Genomic DNA, 18,941 nt, shown 5'->3' with positions numbered 1-18,941 from the left:
AGAATCTCCACAGAGTGAAATAATAGCAGATTATAGAAAGGGGGAAAAAAGGCAATCCACAAAACTGCTACTATCATAGAGTAAAGCTGTGCTTATTGTCTATCTATTCTTTATGCAGTATCTTGTTAATGTAAAAAAAATTAGCCACTGGGTATGGTGGTGCATGCCTGTAATCTCAGTAGCTCCAGAGGTTGAGACAGGAGGATGGCGAGTTCAAAGTTAGCCTCAGCAATGGTGAGGCACTAAGCAACTTAGTGAGACCCTTTTTCTAAATAAAATACAAAATAGGGCAGGAGATGTGGGTTAGTAGTTGAGTGCCCCCCGAGTTTAATCCCCAGTTACCCACCCTCCCCCCCCCAAATTAGCTATTTGCGTACCTAATGATCTCTGAGGAAAATCAACATAATCTTGTTTTTTCACTCTTATAGAGGCGGAAACTTGTGGCTTTAGTTGTGGAAATAATTCTGACAATTTTATTTGGTATTATACTTTTGGCAATATGCAAGTTTATTATCATAAAGAAGATTGGACCTTTCAGTTACAATGCTCATCCCATCAATGATTTGCCTTCATTCATCAGATCTCCTGTCACTGTTTCTTATCCTTGGGAATTGGCTTACGTGCCTTCCAAAAGTATTGTGGTACAGAATATTGTTGAAAATGTGAAAAGAGATTTAAACACGAATTTGAAAGGTCAGAAATTAAGGTTTTCTGAAAAAGCATTATTAAATTGTTTTAGCAAAAACATATTTGTAATCTTTTTAATTGGGCATTCACCTTCGAAGGAAAACATTGTAGTATGATATTATAAACTTGAGAGTTAAATTTAAAAAATCGGGGGGAGGGGGGAAGAAGGACAATAGAATGAATCCAGACATTATTACCATGTGTGCATAAAGGATTACATGACTGGTGTGATTCTACAACATGTATCACCAGAAGAATGAGAAATTATACTCCATTTATGATGTGTCAAATGCATTCATCTGCCATCTATAACTAATTATAATGTAAAAATATTTTTAAAAAAGAATTACCATATGAGTCAGCTATACCTCTCCTAGGTTTATATCCAAAAGGAAATGAAGTCAGCATACAAACGAGATATCTATCTCTATTGTGGTACTGTTCACAATAGCCAAGTTATGCAATCAGCCTAGGTGCCTGTAAAAAAATTAAAAAATAAATAAATAAATAAATTTAAAAAATCGTTTTCCCCCCATGGAGCCAAGAACAGATGCTTACTATTTACCCTCTTCTTACACTGATAAATCTGAAGTTTCATATCATAACTTCTCATCAGCAGTAGTCCCTAAGGAACAATCACAGGTTTCTTTGATACCTTGTTTGTATCACAAAATAACATACCTGTTAGCATTTTGGACTAGAAAAACAATACTTTTTTTTTTTTTTCAAAACAAATTGGGTTATCCTTGATATCATCCCCAGCCCTTTCGAGACACAGTAGTGTACTCAGATTTGTGCTAGAATATTGGATACTCCCCCTGGCCATAAATTACCAGTATTAATAGCAAGTCCAGAGAAATGCACGTCCTGGTGAGTGCCCTGAGATTTGTGGAAATTGGTGAATGATTTTTAAAAGGGAAGAATAATGGCATCAGAGTATGAACTGGTCCTATGGAGTCACATCTGAAGCCGGAATGTGTTTAATTCATCTAATGATGGAATGCCATCAACCTTGGGGAATGGTTACATTGCTAACTAGAGGTCAGATTTAAAGTTTGGGCACAAAAAATAGTCCATGAGGCTGGATCCTTCTAGTGGCTGCCTCAAGTACATGCTTTTAAGAAAAATTATTGTGAATTCATGGCATCTCCCAGGCTAAACATTATCCAAGGGTCACCAGAATCAGGGTCACTTCCATAATTTGACTTCATACTTTCTTCCTTAAGCAAGGCTATTCCTTTGTTTTATGATACTTATAGGAATGACTCATTTTTATGCAAATGTAAAGCAAGTATCCAGCCAACACAGTCACTAAATGCAGATGTTTTACAGGATGAAATACTCACCAAGGTCTCATGTTTCCTAAACAGAAAAACCACTAAGATGGAAGATAATTCTTTGGAGTTGAGTTTTGTTGTGTTTATAAAATTGTTTGTAAAAAAAATGAATGGAGAAAAGTAGCTAAAGGAATTGACTTTATGATAGTCTTTGTGAGATACAGAAATGGTGACATACCTTGCAGTCCAGGTGACAAGTGTGGCAGAGTGTACTTTGGGAGTAGGAACTTTGGAAGCATGAGATAGTACTTGTAATGAGGATGATGGTGCCATTGGAAAAATTGTGACAGTCAAGTCTTTTAAATTTTAGTAATGAAACTTCATAGACCTTTATTTTCATGCTTGGGCTGTTGGAATTCTTTGGTATCCTGTTTACTCCTAGTAAGATCTTTAGCATACACAAATGCCTATACAGATATGTTAAATGACTGTGTATTTTGACTTTGAGGGGTACAAATAGCACCATAGCCTTTTCTAATATAAATTAGGTTAAATGTTTAGGCCAAAGTCATTCATTGATCAACTCAAATATTAAAATATTATTACCTCACATATTAAGGGAATCTTTTATTCATATATCATGGTATATAGTACTTTGAATAGATTGCATTTGATCAATTTTTTTCTAATTTCCTTCAAGACAGAAATTTCAAAATGCTCTTTAAAGCATTCTTTATCCCTTTGCTTTCTTCTGTTTGTATTTTATTATTATTTTAAATTTGTGATAATTTTAAAATTCCCAAATATCCATTAGTTTGTTATGCTAATATTTGAGTAACAGTGTTTTGAAATTTATGACATTTGATGATCTTTCATTCATCTCACAGATAGGAGGAAGGGCTGTCATACATTTTGCCTTTATATGGACAACTCATGAACTAGATTTTTCTCTTTTTAGTTATAGGCTTTTCTTCAGAAAGAGCTTTTGAAGATTATGTTGAGCAAACTAATAACTCTAAAAATGTTCTGGCTGCTATTGTATTTGATCATGTCTTCCAAAGTACCAATGATCCTCTCCCACTTAAGGTGAGAAAGCTTTATGTAGAAACCTCATAATTGTACAGTCTATTTCCAGAGATTTAATGAAATGGAGGTATCATTCCATTAAATAATGAGGAGACTATAACTTGCCCAAAATCATACACGGCAGATGCTTGGATGGTGTTTGTGCATTTATTGAGCCAGTGTTTTGTGATGTGGAAAGAATCATAATCACCACCTACCAGACCTTATTCATAAACTGGCATCATAGAAAACACTGGCAATTAAGGATATAACTCAGTAAAAATTAAGTTAAGAAAAAAGTCAAGAGAATATGTTAAATAAAATTTGATACAATAAAATATGTTAAATAAAATTTTATTTGTTAAATTTAAAAAAAAACAAGGATATACCTTTGTCCTGTATCTGATATGGTAGCTGTCTCTAATTCCACAGGTGATGCTAAAGTAAATTCCCATTTCCTAACACCTGATGTGATAAAGTATGTACATCTTCACTAGCAGGTTGAATCAGAATTAGGACATCTGTAAACACTGAGGAATACTCTGATAACCAAGTATAGAATATAGATGTGTGTGAAGCCAGAGTTCTGCACTTAGGATATATATGGTTATCAGTGAAAAAAAGGGTAAAGAAGATCATCTGTTTGGTGTAGGAAGTTGTAGATATCCATTCTTTCTGTCCTGTCACTTCCACACTGACTTCCTATGTGTTAACTTTCCTCAAGTGACTGACTCAGTGTTGGCTGATGCAGATAAAGGCTCAACAGTGTATATAAAACCTGGTCAAAATGTTTTTGGTGCAATTACAAACCTCATCTCTTCTTGGTTCTGTATAGTCTCCCCTCACCCAGTTCCCTCACTTGCCTTACTCTTATTTTTATAATTGTGCTGTGATACTACATTGTCTCTCCTGCCTATGTATACTTCATCCCCACATAAACATATCTCATCACTGAATTTATACTTAATATATAGATGTTGTGCTCCTTCAGGAACAGGAGCTCTCTCTGAGCATGTAACAAGTTTCTTACCTGCCCCTGCTTACATTACTGTTGTTTCTGGCCTGACCTTCTGACTTGCCAATTCTTGGTCCATATGTTGTCTCAGAAAACTACTTAGGCCTAACATGATATACCTTAAAGTATACTCAGCTATCCAGAATTATTATTATCTTTTCATTAAACAATAAATTATGTAATGGTAATCATTTACGTCTTATATCCCTTCTCTGTCCTCCTGTAAGATTCTTATGTTGCAGTCACTTCTAGAAGAGGAAGAGATTTTCCTCTTAGAACACTTGACTGACATTGACTGACAAATAGGAAGAGTAATAATAATGCCTTTTGGAATATGTATTCTCAGTATGCATGCCAGCTTTCTGTCTAAGGAAAGATAAATTCACAATGATGTACAAGTTGCTACTGTATGTGCTTACTGCAAACCTACAATGTATATCCAAAAGTTATAGACACTTCAAAAAAAGAGGACAGATTTAAGGGTAGTAGGCTTAAATTTTGATGGTATCTGAACAGGTGATGTGCCTTACGGCAAGTTTTCTCTCACGTCTTGATGTTCAGAATCTACTTTGATGCTTGTCAGTATATTTATATATTTTTTGCTTTATGGATATTGTGTTTTATTGTTCCTCCTAGGTTAAATATTATCTACGTTTCAGTAGTTTAAAGAAGAACAACAAGTTTGGGGGTTCTTTTGAAGCAAGTAGCTGGTTGACAAATTTTCTCTTTCCATCCGTGCCTCCTGTGGGACCCAGAAACCAACAAGAAGAAGATGGGGGAAGTCCTGGTAAGTAGATTTTTAATCATACATCTCTTAATAGTCTGTTTCATAATAAGAACTCATGTTTCCACCTTGTGATGAAAGCTGTTTAATCATTTTGTATGCAGGGAAGCTTTGATAAGCTGAACTTCAGAAAGGACAAGCCTTTCATGGGTGAGCAGAGAGCTCTTGTGGCTTTCATACCTGGAAACAAATGCCTGATATGGGTGCAAATGTGTCAATCATAGCTAGAGGCAGTCTGTATACATGGGAAAGTGTTTGACAATAATATGGACTAGTAAGATGGACACAAATCTGAAGAGCTCTCCCTCCTCAAAAAATAATGTTTCAATTCAACTATTTTCTTTCCCCTAGTCCTAGGATTTTTGTGAAGTAGCCAACAGTGGAAGTGTGCCAGAAAGCAAAGAGAGCTCATGCAGTCTAATCATGGTTGTACTGTGGGACCTAATGGAATTAAACCCTAAGGAAAACCCAAACTCTCTGAAACTATAGACCTACCTGTCCTGCTTATAAGATGAAGAGATCAGGAATTTCAGGAGAGACATGCCAATACTGAAACCTTGAGGCTGTCTCTCCCTCTGGAGATAGCCCACATTGTCCCCTTGCTTTACCCCAAAGGATCTCTGTTTTGATATTGCCCCATTCTCCCTTAAGTGGATATCTACTTCTGTGCCTTAAAAATTTAAAAATAGATATTATTGAACAAAAATACAATATGTTAAATAAATTCATATGTGAGATTAATAGGATACAGAACATGACAAAATAGTCAATAAATTTGAAGATATATATTATACATTTTGCAGAGAAAGATGAGGACTGACATTACTTGGTCATATATACAAATGAAGTACTTTGATGCCACAGTATGTATGAAACTTGAAAACAATATGCTAAGTGAAAAAAGGTCACATATTGTATGATTCCATTTACATAGAACATGCAGAATAGAAAAGTCTGTAGAGACCAAATATTTGTGTTTTCCAGGGACTATGAGGAGGAAGGAATGGGAAGTAAATGTGTAATATAGGTGTGGGGTTTCCTTTTGGGAAATTGAAAATGTTTTGGAACTAGGTAGAAGTATTTGTTGCATAATACTATGAATGTACTAAATACCACAAAATTCTGCACTTTAAAATTATTAATTTTATGTGATAGGAATAAAGAGAAATGAGTTTGCTATCTCTGATGATTAATCTCCATCGTATTCAACTTGATTGGATTAAAAGACTCTTCCTAACTAGTAAAGCATACTGCTGGGTGTGTTTGTCAGGGTGTTTCCAGAGATAATTGGCATGTGGGCAGCAGAATGAGGGGAAAGATCTGCCCTGAATGTGGGTAACACCATCTAGTAGGCTAGAGGCCCAGATGGAACAAAACTCAAGTTTGATTCTTCTTGAGCAAGTTTATCTACTGCTGTCTGTCACCCATGGACCTTAGATGCCAGTTTCTTCAGTTTTTTTGTGTACACTCACACCAGCAACTCTCTAAGGTTTCTAGGACTTTAGCCTCAGCATGAGACTATATTATTGGTCCCTTTGTTCTGAGGCTTCTGGCTTCTTTGAGCAGAAGGGGTTTCTCTAGCTTTTTTGTATGTAGACAGTCATTGTGGGACTGCCCAAACTCTGAACATATAAGTTGATCTAATAAGTCCCCCTTTCTCCTCTTTTATTGGTTCTTATAACTTATAACTAATAAGAATCAGTCAGATAGTATTAAATGTTTCATATTTGGAATTGGAGGTATCATAAGTAAAGAGAAAGAAAAGGGGTACCAAATGTGTTTGAAGGTCTATTGGACATTTTTCAAATTCCATAAAAATTGTAAATTGGTATGTCAAAGAAGTTCTAAAAACCTCAGTCAGGATAAATATATCTACCATAATCATACACATAAATTGTAGAAAATCAACAATGAAGAGAAAATCTGACAGGAACTTGTCAAAAAAAGATATATTACATATAATCGATTTTCATTATCTTCAGTGATTATATTCTTTAAAGTTGTCAAGAATACTAAATTAGCAAATGTTTAATCATTGTTCCAGGGGAAATATAGGATTAGATTTCTATAAGCAATTGGTCACAACATTTTTGTCAACTCATCAACATATAGTCTAGTTTTATGTGTGTTTCTGTTTTTAAAATCTTAATATCTGTGGTTGATTTGTAACACTGTAACACAACACATTGGCACTGTAATTCAAAAGGAACATTACAGACTTCTTGTTCTTAGAGAACATTACATTTTATAGGTGAACTTACCAGCCAAAAGCATAAAAATGTAGAAAACTGATATGAAAGTCACTTACTTACAGTTGGAGAGCTGTAAGAAAAAGAATTACCCTAAACTAAACAACAGAATTTTTTAAAAAGGAGGGTAAAGAAGAACCTCAAGGACAGATGGAGTTATCAAAAAAATCTAATACAATGGAAGGAGGCCCTCATCGTTATACAAAATACATATATGATGGTGTGAGGGGGGAAGGAAAAAAAAAGAGAGAAATGTGTCACAGTAGATTGGGTAGAGAGAGGTGATTGGAGGGGAGGGGAAAGGAGAGGGGGATAGGGAGGTCAGCAGAATACAGCAGACACTAGTATTGCTATATGTATATACGTGGCTGTATAACCAATGTGATCCTGCAATCTGTACACATGGAAAAATGAGAATTCATACCCCATTGAATCAAATGTTTGATATGTCAAGATCATTGTATTATCTCGAGCAACTAATAAAAAATAAAAATTAAAAAAAATCTAATACACTATCAGAGACTGGGATAAAGAGGAGAAAGAGAACAAAGCTGGGGGGTGGGAAACACAAGGGATAATTGTTATGTTCCTCATGACAAAAACATTCCTCTTCCCATCACGGGAAGGAGAATGCCAGTCATTCAGTGAGACCACCTCCCACAGAAAATGACTGAAAGTTTCTCAGATTTGAAAAGAGAGAGAAATCCACTGAAAACTAAAGACAAAAAAAAAAAAATCTTGAAAGCAGCCAGAGGAAAATTAACATGTTACATACAGGGGAAAACAGTATGAATGACAGCCTATTTCAGAAACCATGGACATTAAAAGGAAATTGTAATTAATCAAATTACATTTTTATGTATGTACAATTGTGTTATGACAAGAACAAGACCCATTGTTCTATATAATTAATATGCACCAATAATCAAGGGGAAATTGTAAAATCTCAAGCATGGAAAGAAAATGTGTTGCCAGCAGAACATCCTAAGAGAATGACTAAAGGAAATTCTCTAAACATAAAGGAACTGATTTTTTTAAAAAAAAGAAAACCTGAAAACATCAGGAAGGAAGGAAGAATATTATAGGCAAAAATATGGATAAATATAATAGATTTTTCTTGAATTTTCTGAAGTATGTTTGATGGTTGAAGCAAAAATTTTAACACTGGTGAATGTGGTTCACATTATAAGTAAAAAAAATTGACAATTCTATTATAAATGAAGGAGAATAAATGTATATAAATGGAGTTGAAATTTCCGTACTTAGAATTATACTAGTTAGTTGTGAAAAAATTATTTGTATATAATGTAATACAGAGAACAATGACTAACAAAGCTATGTGAAGAGTTCGTTAAACAAAAACTATGGATTAAATCAAATGGTTGAACATATATAAGATTGAAATACCAAAAGGAGAAGTAAGAAAGAATAGAGCAAAAATTTTTTGAGGAATTAATGACTGAAAATTTTCTAAAAGATGACAGACACTAAACCACAAACCCCAAAAAAGCTTAGAGAACATCAAGCAGGATTAAAATAGAAGCAAACAAATAGAACTCCCCATTTAGTCATATCTTACTCACACTATATAAAATCAGTGACAAGCAACAATAAATGTTGGCAAGATTATTGGGAAAGGGGTACACTCATACATTGCTGGTGGGACTGCAAATTGGTGCAGCCACTCTGGAAAGCAGTACGGCGATTCCTCAGAAAACTTGGAATGGAACCGCCATTTGACCCAGTTATCCTACTCCATGGTATATATCCAAAGGAGTTAAAATATATACTACAGTACAGTGATGCAGCCACATCAATGTTTGTAGCATCTCAACTCACAATAGCTAAGCTATGGAACTAACCTAGATCCTAATTAGAATAAGATATATTCCATGTATATATAATATGTCAACAGATGCATAAAGAAAATGTGGCATATATACATGATGGAATGTTACTCAGCCATTAAGAAGAATAACTTTATGACATTTGCCAGCAAATGGATTAATATGGAGATTGTCATACTAAATGAAATAAACTAATCCCAAAAAACAAAAGGCAAATGTTCTCTCTGATATGCAAATGCTACACAACAAACAAAGGAGGGAGGGGAAGAATAGAAGTTCAGCGGATTATATAAAGGGGGATGAAGAGAAGGGAAGGGAGTTGGGAATAGGAAAGACAGTAGAAAGAATCTGAAATAACTTTCCTGTGTTCATATATGAATACACCACAGTGAACCTCCACATAATGTACAACCACAAGACTGGGATCCTAATTAGAATAAGATAAATTCCATGTATATATAATATGTCAAAATATACTCTACTGTCATGTATATCTAAAAAGAAAAAAAATCAATTACAAATGTTAAACCTTGAAGGTATTATATTGTGCCAACAAGGGAGAATTCACAGCTAATTTCATGTGAGAAACAATGTAAGCAAAAAGAGTGACATTTTCAAAGTGTTGGGGAAAAAAAACCCATTAACCCAGAAATCTGGTGACCCAGTGAAAACATTCTAACAAAGAAGAAAGAAAGCCTTTCTCACAACAAAATTTAAAAAAATCTTGTAGAAATTTATTGCCAACAGAACTGTTCTATATAAATTATCTTGTACTGCCTTTGCAACTTGTCTGCAAAAGCTGTTTATTTTTTAAAAATTAAAACTATATTTAAAAAAATATCTCCACTCAAAGTATCAGTAAGAGATTTTCTCAATCTAATAAAGCACATAGGTAGCTTACTGGTGAAATAGTGAACATTTCCTCCTAATATCAGGAATAAAGCAAAGATGTTTATTTTCATCAGTTTTGTTCAGCAGATTATTGGAAGTTCTAGAGAAAATATCAGAAAAAGAAGCATCATAACATTTGGAAAGGAAAGAGTGAAATTATCTTTATTTACAGCTGACACACTCATTATGTATTTGGGTGGCAAAACTCTGATAGCTGCTCTGAAATTTAGACTACGACAAGAGCCTTGTTACAAAAATTAACTTATGTTGTTTGCCTTTGACATACAGTCATGTGTGGCTTCACATTGGAATAAAGTATGAAAAATACATCATTAGGCATTTTACACTTTCACAGCATGATAGTTATAGAGTGTTCTTACACAAACTTAAGATGGCTACGTCACTAGGTAATTTTATATGACCACTACTCCACTATTGTACAGGTCATCTATTTGTTGACAGAATATGACCATACTTTATTGTGCTTTTCTTTTGTTTTTGTTCAACTCAGCTATTTTTTGGTCTACAGTACTTAATCTTTGTTTTCTCATTTAGGGTACATCAGTGAAGGGTTCCTGCTTGTGCAACATGCTTTGGACAAGGCCATTATGCTACATCACAGTGGCACTGCTGCAGAAAAACTGTTTAATGGTGTTAGAATTTTTGTTCAGAGATTTCCATACCCAATGCAGTATCAAGATTTCTTCTATGTATTTGCTGGTATTTTTATCCCTTTAGTAACCATATGTATCTTCTCTTTGAATCATCTTATCTTAATTCAGTCCATTGTGTGGGAAAAGGAAAATCGATTAAAGGTAACTCTACTTTTCTTGTGGTAGGTAGAGCTTCCACAGAAAATTTTGAGTCTGTGGGGCAAATTTATGTAGAAGATTATATTATTTCTACACACTCAAAATGGTAGATGTTTATGTTTCAGTGGCAGCTAAGTACTTTTGACAATTACCCATAATTTTGTTTTAATTGTAATTCTTGGTATGAATTTTAGTTTTAGTTACAGAAGACTACTCCAAAGAATATTACTGATAGAATTCAAATGCAATGCTAAATGCCCCTCTAAGACATTTCTGAACTAAATAATTATCTGAACTCTTAAAATTATATTTAGACTGATTAAGATAAAATCCAATTCCAAGATACTATGATTCTGATTTTTTTTCTTAAGTGAACTTTTCAGCTTTCTTGAGTGAATCTTTTCCAGTTTTGAGTTTGGTCCAGAGTATGTTGTGTTAAACCAGAGACTTTATAGTTCAAAATTCAGTTATCACCCAATTAACCAATGATTTATTCAATGATTTATTAGTATCTACTTAGTTTTATTTTATTTATCAGTATCTACTTAGTATCTACTTTATTATTGATTTATTAGTATCTACTTAGTTTCAGGGATTCTTATAAACCATGTTTTGACTCTATTACTCATTAACTCTAGAACATCATGTAAGATTTCTATATTATTTTCTAAATTGAGCTTAATTAATAAAACCTAACCTTCAGTATAGTACAATATTAAGTGAGATGTTATATGAAATTTTTTCTATCCAAAGTTACTATTGTGAGGTGTAACTGAGGAAATACATGTAGAGTGCTTAGTAGTACAGTGTCTGGCATGTAGTGAGTGATCAGTAATTACGTGTGTAGCTACTGTCGTCAGTCATTTCTCCTTTTCATTTATCTTCTTTATGTAATCATGAGTCATACAATTTTCTTCCTTTCCTTTGTTTGTGGCAGCATCACTTCAAAGATGGGCTCTCATTGTTTTTTACTCAGGGCTCTTGTTACTCATCTTCATATCCACTATCTTGCTTCCTAATCTACCATGTACTTAGTTATCACGTTAATTGTCCTAAACCACAGATTGGCATAAGTAAATATTAGGGATGTATTTATTTGATTGCTTTTTGAATACATTTCATTTAAGCATATATATTTTCTAAAACTTGTCAACTTTCTACTTCTCGTTTTGTTGTTATTTACCTCAGGAAATCCCAATGATGACATAATTTGATGCTTCATTTATGTTTGTTTCTTCTGACTATAATACATTTCTTTCCCTTCTGATTAGTGAAGTTTCCTTTCTTGCCTCTTCCTCTAATTTCATACTTCTACCTCCTTGGTTTTCTCTTTAATTCTCCTGTATAATCTAACACTTTTTTCTTTATGCCCCCAGAACATGCTATACAATCAGTCAAGCTTTTAAGATTCTTTAATTAAATTTTTTTCATTGAAATATACATATACAGAGAAATGTGCACAAATCATGCATGTGATTGAATGGATTTATTATAAAGAAAATATGCACTAAGAGTCACTTTGTACACGTTTGAAAACATTTTCCCGAAGTTATGTACTAATCTAGCTTCTAAAATCATGAGTTCATTTTGTCTTTTAAAACTTGATAAAATTGAAACATGTATTATATGTAACTTTGTGTCTGTGTGATTCATTTAGCTAAATATGTAGATGTGTTTTGTGTAAGTTAATTAAGTTTTGATTCTGTGGTATGACCATAATTATTTGGGTTGTTTAACATTTGCTTGTTATTACTGATATTCCTATGAATTTTCCTTATCTTTTTTGCTGAATATTAGGTTATACATGTCACCCATTAGTAGCTAATGCTTGAGTTTTTCAATAAAATTTTATAGGTTTACCCATCCATTACCAATGCATGAAAATTCTTTTTTCTACCTATCTTCACAAGCATTTGGTATTACTGGTCTTTTCTAATTTTATCATGCCTGGTGAGTGTGTAATGGTATTGCATTGTATTGGATCATTCAGTTGCCAGCCTGTTTATACTGGAAACTGTATTTCTAGAAAATTCCTGCCTACATGGTTCCTTATTGAAGTTGGCTAAAAATGAAGTGCCATCAAATAAACCAATCAATAAATGGGCCAAGGAACTGAACAGATATTTCTCAGAAGATGATATATTAGTCAACAAATATGTGAAAAAATGTTCAACATCCCTAGTAATTAGAGAAATGCAAATCAAAACCACTCTAAAAGTTTATCTCACTCCAGTCAGAATGGCAGCTATTAAGAATACAAACAACAATAAGTGTTGGTGAGGATGTGGGAGAAAAGGCACACTCATACATTTCTGGTGGGACTACAAGTTGGGGCAGCCAATATGGAAAGCAGTATGGAGATTTCTGGAAAACTGGGAATGGAACCACCATTTGACCCAGCTATCCCACTCCTTAGCTCATACCCAAAGGACTTAAAAACAGCATTCTACAGGTATACAGCCACATTGATATTTATAGTAGCACAGTTCACAATAGCTAAATGTGGAACCAACCTATATACCCTTTAGTAGATAAATGGATAAAGAAACCATGGTGTGTGTGTGTGTATGTGTGTGTGTGTGTGTGTGTATACACACACACACACACACACACATACATACACACACACAATGGAATATTACTCATCATTAAAAGAGAATGAAATCCTGGCATTTGAAATTCTTATTGGCCTTATACATTATGTTCTTAAATCCTTTTAAAATATTTTGTTAAAACTCAAAATACCACATAAACTACTAGTTCTGAAGAAAATATATTATTGATAAAAATGACTGCTTTTCTTCCTCTTTTCATATTAATTTTAGTGCTTCTAATTTTTATAACTGAATAAACTGTATTTATATTTCTTTACTACCTCCTGGAAGAGGACTTGATACAAAGAAGAAAAGATTAATTTATGTGGTTTATAGCTTTATTTAAGTATTCTTCATGTCTTATCAGTATTAGGTAAATTGCTGGGGAAACAATCTCTGGGCTTATAAGAATTACAGACTCACTAATAATAATTTAATCAAGTTATTTGAAATTCTGAGTCTTGATTTCCTCCTCTTTAAATTGGAGATAATATCTACCACTTAACTCATTTCAGTTATGGTCATGAAATTATATAATTTTTGTAATGCATTTTTAAAACTCTAGGGTTCTTTATGGTTATACTGTTTTTCGTGATAATTGATTTGTTTTAACTCTTCTGCAGGAGTACCAGCTCATGATAGGAGTCAGTAATTGGATGATCTGGGCTTCCTATTTCTTCACATTCCTCTGCTTATATTTTTTGACCATTATTTATATGTGCATAATTTTATTTTTCAAGGCAAGTGTCTATTTGACTGTAGCATGGTACTGCTAAACTTTAATAGAGAAAACAGAAGTATGGTGGGAGCTCTTAAGGTGACTAGGGAATGAAAATGTGGCTTTTATTTATTTGCAGAAACTCAGATGCCAGTTAGTCTTTCAGCAAACTGTACTTTTTTTTTAAATCTTGTGGTGCTGAGGATCGAACCCAGCACCCCACGCATGCCAGGCGAGAGCGTTACTGCTTGAGCCACATCCCCAGCCCTCAGCAAACTGTACTTTAAACCTAGATGGGTGGACCATCTTTAATAAATGAATTCTTAATGATCCATCTTACTGAGTAGTGTTATAGTTTCACTAGGACTAATAAAATGTTTTAACGATATTTCATGGCTTCTTTTTTGTTTTGTTATGTTGCTACTTAGAGATGATTAAACAGAGTTCCTGATTTTTTGCTAGATCCAACCTGCACCAATCTTCCAGTACAGTGACCCAGTTCTTGTCTTCATCTTTTTGCTGTTTTATGCCATCTCCCTAATATTCTATAGCTTCATGATTAGTACATTCTTTAATAAAGGTGAGTCTAAAATTTCTTATGTAAAAGATTATTAGTGATAAAACACAGATTATATTTGGAAGCTTCTTATAAACCTTACTCTACATTCTTACTGAACAGACAAATGTCATATGCACATGGAATGTTTTGAAAAAGAATGAAGAGAGTATAGGGAATGAAAATTAGTATATCACAATATATATGTGGTAGTAGGATCATATTTGAGTGTTTTTTCTACCTTTAGTTGCTACCTCACATATTGTATCTGTCTAATCTTTCCACCAGGAAAGACTGTTAGAAGGATCAATATCAGCTAGTACCTGATGATGAGCCTGGTTTATGTAAAAGTAAGAAAACAAAAAAAAAAAAATTGCTCCAGTGAGAGAAAGGCTTTTACACTAAATTAATAGATGCTTATTGTTTGCTGTTTGTTTGAAATACATTGCCTGCTTCATAGAGCTGACCTTTGTGGCATAGATACACAAAATATTGTTTTAGTCAGAGTTATTCGGAGAACAACTGAAGTTGGCTAAAAATGAGGATATTTTGGATGATCAAAGAAAATTTATTATAAGGAATTGGTTCAGTGTGATTATGGAGACCAAGAAGTTCTACAATCTGCAATCTGTAACTGGAGACCCAGGAAAGCCAGTAGTTTAAAGGCCTGAAAACAAGAGGAGCCAGTGGCATAAATCTAGTCCAGAGGCAGGAGAATATGGATGTCCAAGTCAAGTAGACAGGAAGAAAAAAGGGACAATTTTCCCTTCCTTCACCTTTTTGTTCTTTCTGAACTCTTGATGGATTGGATAATGTCTGTCCATTCAGAGAAGGACAATATTCTGGACTTAATCCACACGTTAATGCTAATCTCATCTGGAAATAGACTCACAGACTTACCCAGAAGTAATGGTTAGTCTATCCCATAGTACAATCAAGTTGATACAAAATTAACCATTTTAAGAGAATAGACAGCAATGAAAATTGATGGAACATTGTGCACATATAAAAAAGACATAGATGAAAATATTCCAGGTTAAAATAGACATAAGAATGCTGCCAGCGGGGAGAGGGGGATTTTGAAATGTTTTTTAAGGATTAGAAGATGGAAATAGGAAGTAAAGTGAGTGTGTACAAATATCCATTCATTTATACCTTTGGGTTAAATACTTTTTGCTAGCACAGTGTCTAATAACAAAGACAAGAATTGATTCCTTGTGCTTTGAGGATTATGTGGAAGCAATTTAAATCTACATTTCCCAATTACTAATGGAAGTTTAGTATGTGTTACTAGTATGAGTCATGTTTCCTTTTCTGTAAAATCTCTTAATTCATTCTGATTTTTATAACTCTTGATAACATCCTTCTTTATTTCTTGTAACAATGTTTTAGTTAAAGTCTATTTTTGTCTGATATTAGTATAGCCAACCCAGGTCTCTTTAGGTTGTTTACTTGGGGTACCGTCTGTCCTTTAACTTTCAACTAATGGTATATTCAGATTTTTAAAAATCCTTTCAGTCACCTTTACCTTTCATAGAGATTTTAATCTTTTTAAGGTAATTACTAATGAGAATGAACTTGTATCTGCCATTTTATTTGTTTTGTACATGTCATATCTTTTTCCTTTCTCATTTCATCATCCATTTTAATGTCCATGTCATTATTTTTTCATATAATTTTTTTTGTTCTTACAGGCAATTGGAAAACTATAATTAATATCTTAAATGATTTAATTTTAATTAATGCCATTTTAGCTTCAGTAATGCACAGAAACTTTTCTGTCAAGCCCCAGACTGTCTTTGTTGATACGTTCACAAATCATGCCTTTATATTTCTGTTTATTAATATATTTATAATTATTATGTGTATTCATCTTTGCTGAATTCATTTATGAGCTCTGGAAGTCTTCTGGTTGACATTTTTGGATATTCTAAATATAGGATCATGTCATCAGCAAACAGAAATAATTTGAGCTCTTTTTGTCTACCCCTATCCCTTAAATTTGCTTCTCTTGCCTCATTTCTCTGGCTAGCATTTCAAGGACTATGTTGAATAAGAGTGGTGAATGTGAGCATCCTTGTCTGGTTCCTGTGTTTAGAGGAAATACTTTCAGATTTTCTCTAATTAGGATAATGTTGCCCTTGGGTTTGTCATATATCCTTTATAATGTTAAGGTAAGTCTCTTCTATCCCTTGTTTTTCTAAAGTTTTAAGCATGAATGGGTGTTATACTTTGTCAAATGCTATTGATATAATCATGTGATCCTTCTCCTTAAGTCTGTGTATGTGGTGAATTACATTTATTAATTTCTGGATGTTGAAACAACCTTGAATCACTGGGATGAAACCCACTTGATCATGGCACACTATCTTTTAATGTGTTTTATATGCAGTTTGCCAATATTTTATTAAGAATTTTTGCATATATGTTCATCAAAGTTATTGGTCTGAAGTTTTTTTTCCTTGATGTGTCTTTGTCTAGTTTTGGTATCAGGGTGATACTGGCTTCATAGAATGAGTTTGGAAGGGTTCCATTCTTTTCTATTTCATGGAATAATTTAGGAGAATTGCTACTAGTTCTTTAAAGATCTGATAGAAATCATCTGAGAATTTGGCCAGTCCTGGGCTTTTCTTTGTTGGTTGGCTTTTGATGTATGCTTCAATTTCATCACTTGAAATATATCTGTTTTTTTAATATCCTTCTGGTTCAATTTGGGTAAGTCATATGCCTTTAGGAATTTATCCATATCTTCAAGATTTTCTATGTTACTGAACTATAAATTTTCAAAATGGGTTATTTATTTATCTATTTATTTTTTCATCTTTTTGGTACCAGGAATTGAACTCGGGGGCACCAAACCACTGAGCTACATCCCCAGATCTGGTTGGTATTGTATTTAGAGACAGGGTCTCACTGAGCTGCTTAGTGCCTTGATTTTGCTGAGGGTAACTTTGAATCCCGTGGTCCTTCTGCCTCCTCTATTCAGCTACTGGGATTGCAGGAGTGCACCACAGTGCCTGGCCTCAAAATAGTTTCTGATGATCCTCTGTAATGTCTGTGGTGATAATTTGCTGCCACTGAACTATTGTTGAGCATTTGGTCCCACAATTACGCATGAAGACTCTTGAGTCTTAAAATTGACAATTTGTTTACTGAGGGAGAATGCTAAGCTGCAGACTGCTTTGTAATTGCACACAAATCTTTTCTAGATCAATATGAGGTTAAATATTAATTATGGCATAATATATTGAAAACAACTAACTTGATTGCTGGTATTAAGAAAACATTTTTTTTCCTAGTGACAAAACAGGATATGTTCTCATAAAATCCCAGGAAACATACACCTAAAGTATGTAGCAGGTAGAACAGTTGGGGCCTTATTTTTATCTTTAACCGGGATCATTGTGCCCCACAAGAATTAGCCTAGGGTGAGAAGTTATTGCTGTACTGCCACATTCAGCATTCCAGCCTCGTTGGCTTTGGCTAATAAACAGGAACTCTGCATTTGGATTCTTCGGGGTGTACGTTCTATGACCTCAGGAGTTAAAACCCCAACAATATTTCCTTTTTTATCTTGGCTTTTGTTAATTTGAGTTTTTTTCCCTTATTTCTTTTGGTTAGTTTGGCTAAGAGTTTATCAATTTTGTTTATCCTTTCAAAAACCAACTCTATTTCATTGATCTTTTGTATTTTTTAAAATCTCAATTCCATTGATTTTTGTTCTGATTTTAATAATTTCCTGTCTCTACTGATTTTGATATTGATAGTTCTTTTTAAAATTTTTTTTAGTTGTAGATGAACACACAATATCTTTATTTATTTTTATGTGTTGCTGAGGATTGATCCCAGTGCCTCATACATGCAAGGCAAGCTCTCTACCACTGAGCCACAGCCCCAGCCCTGATTTGTTCTTTTTTATAGGACCTTAGGATGTAATATTAAATTATTTATTTTGTATCTTTCTATTCTTTTAATATATAGCTCAATTTTATGAACTTTTCTTTTAGGTCTGCCTTCATACTGTCCCAGAAATTTTGAGACGTTATATCAGTATTCTAAAATAAGAATTTTTTTATTTACCCTCTTATTTCTTCTGCTATCAATTTATTATTCCAAAGCATGTTGTTTAGTCTCTAAGTGTTAGAGTGGTTTCTATTTTATCTTATCACTGATTTCTACTTTCATTATGATCTGATAGAATGCATGGTATTATCTCTATTTTGTATATTTGCCAAGATTTGCTTTGTGACCTAAAATATGATATATTTTAGAAAATTTTCCATGTTATGCTGAAAAGAAAGTGAATTCAGTTGTTGATGGATGAAATATTCTATAAATGTCTTTTAGGTCCATATTATTAGTTGTATTTGATAACTACAAAGTAATCTTTGTCTCTTCTGATAAATCTTGGCTTGAAGTCCATTTTATCTGATATGAAAATAGCTA

General features: G+C 33.5%; 1 protein-coding gene across 1 annotated transcript in view; it reads left to right on the top strand.

Annotated features, from left to right (window-relative positions):
• Positions 1-18,941, top strand: part of LOC124093507 (phospholipid-transporting ATPase ABCA3-like) — an 82,286-nt gene that overhangs the window by 4,295 nt on the left and 59,050 nt on the right. Inside the window, 6 exon segments of the mRNA XM_046445970.1 lie at positions 429-693; positions 2,923-3,050; positions 4,681-4,831; positions 10,371-10,630; positions 13,845-13,961; positions 14,402-14,519. Coding sequence (XP_046301926.1) covers positions 429-693; positions 2,923-3,050; positions 4,681-4,831; positions 10,371-10,630; positions 13,845-13,961; positions 14,402-14,519 — 1,039 coding nt within the window.

The sequence above is a fragment of the Marmota monax genome, unplaced genomic scaffold (genome assembly GCF_021218885.2).
Source record: "Marmota monax isolate L192 unplaced genomic scaffold, Marmota_monax_Labrador192_F-V1.1 WCK01_AAM20220418_F8-fsc00035, whole genome shotgun sequence".
Classification (NCBI taxonomy): Eukaryota; Metazoa; Chordata; class Mammalia; order Rodentia; family Sciuridae; genus Marmota; species Marmota monax.
The sequence above is the reverse complement of the archived record's forward strand: the minus strand, read 5'-3'. Positions and strand labels throughout refer to the sequence as shown.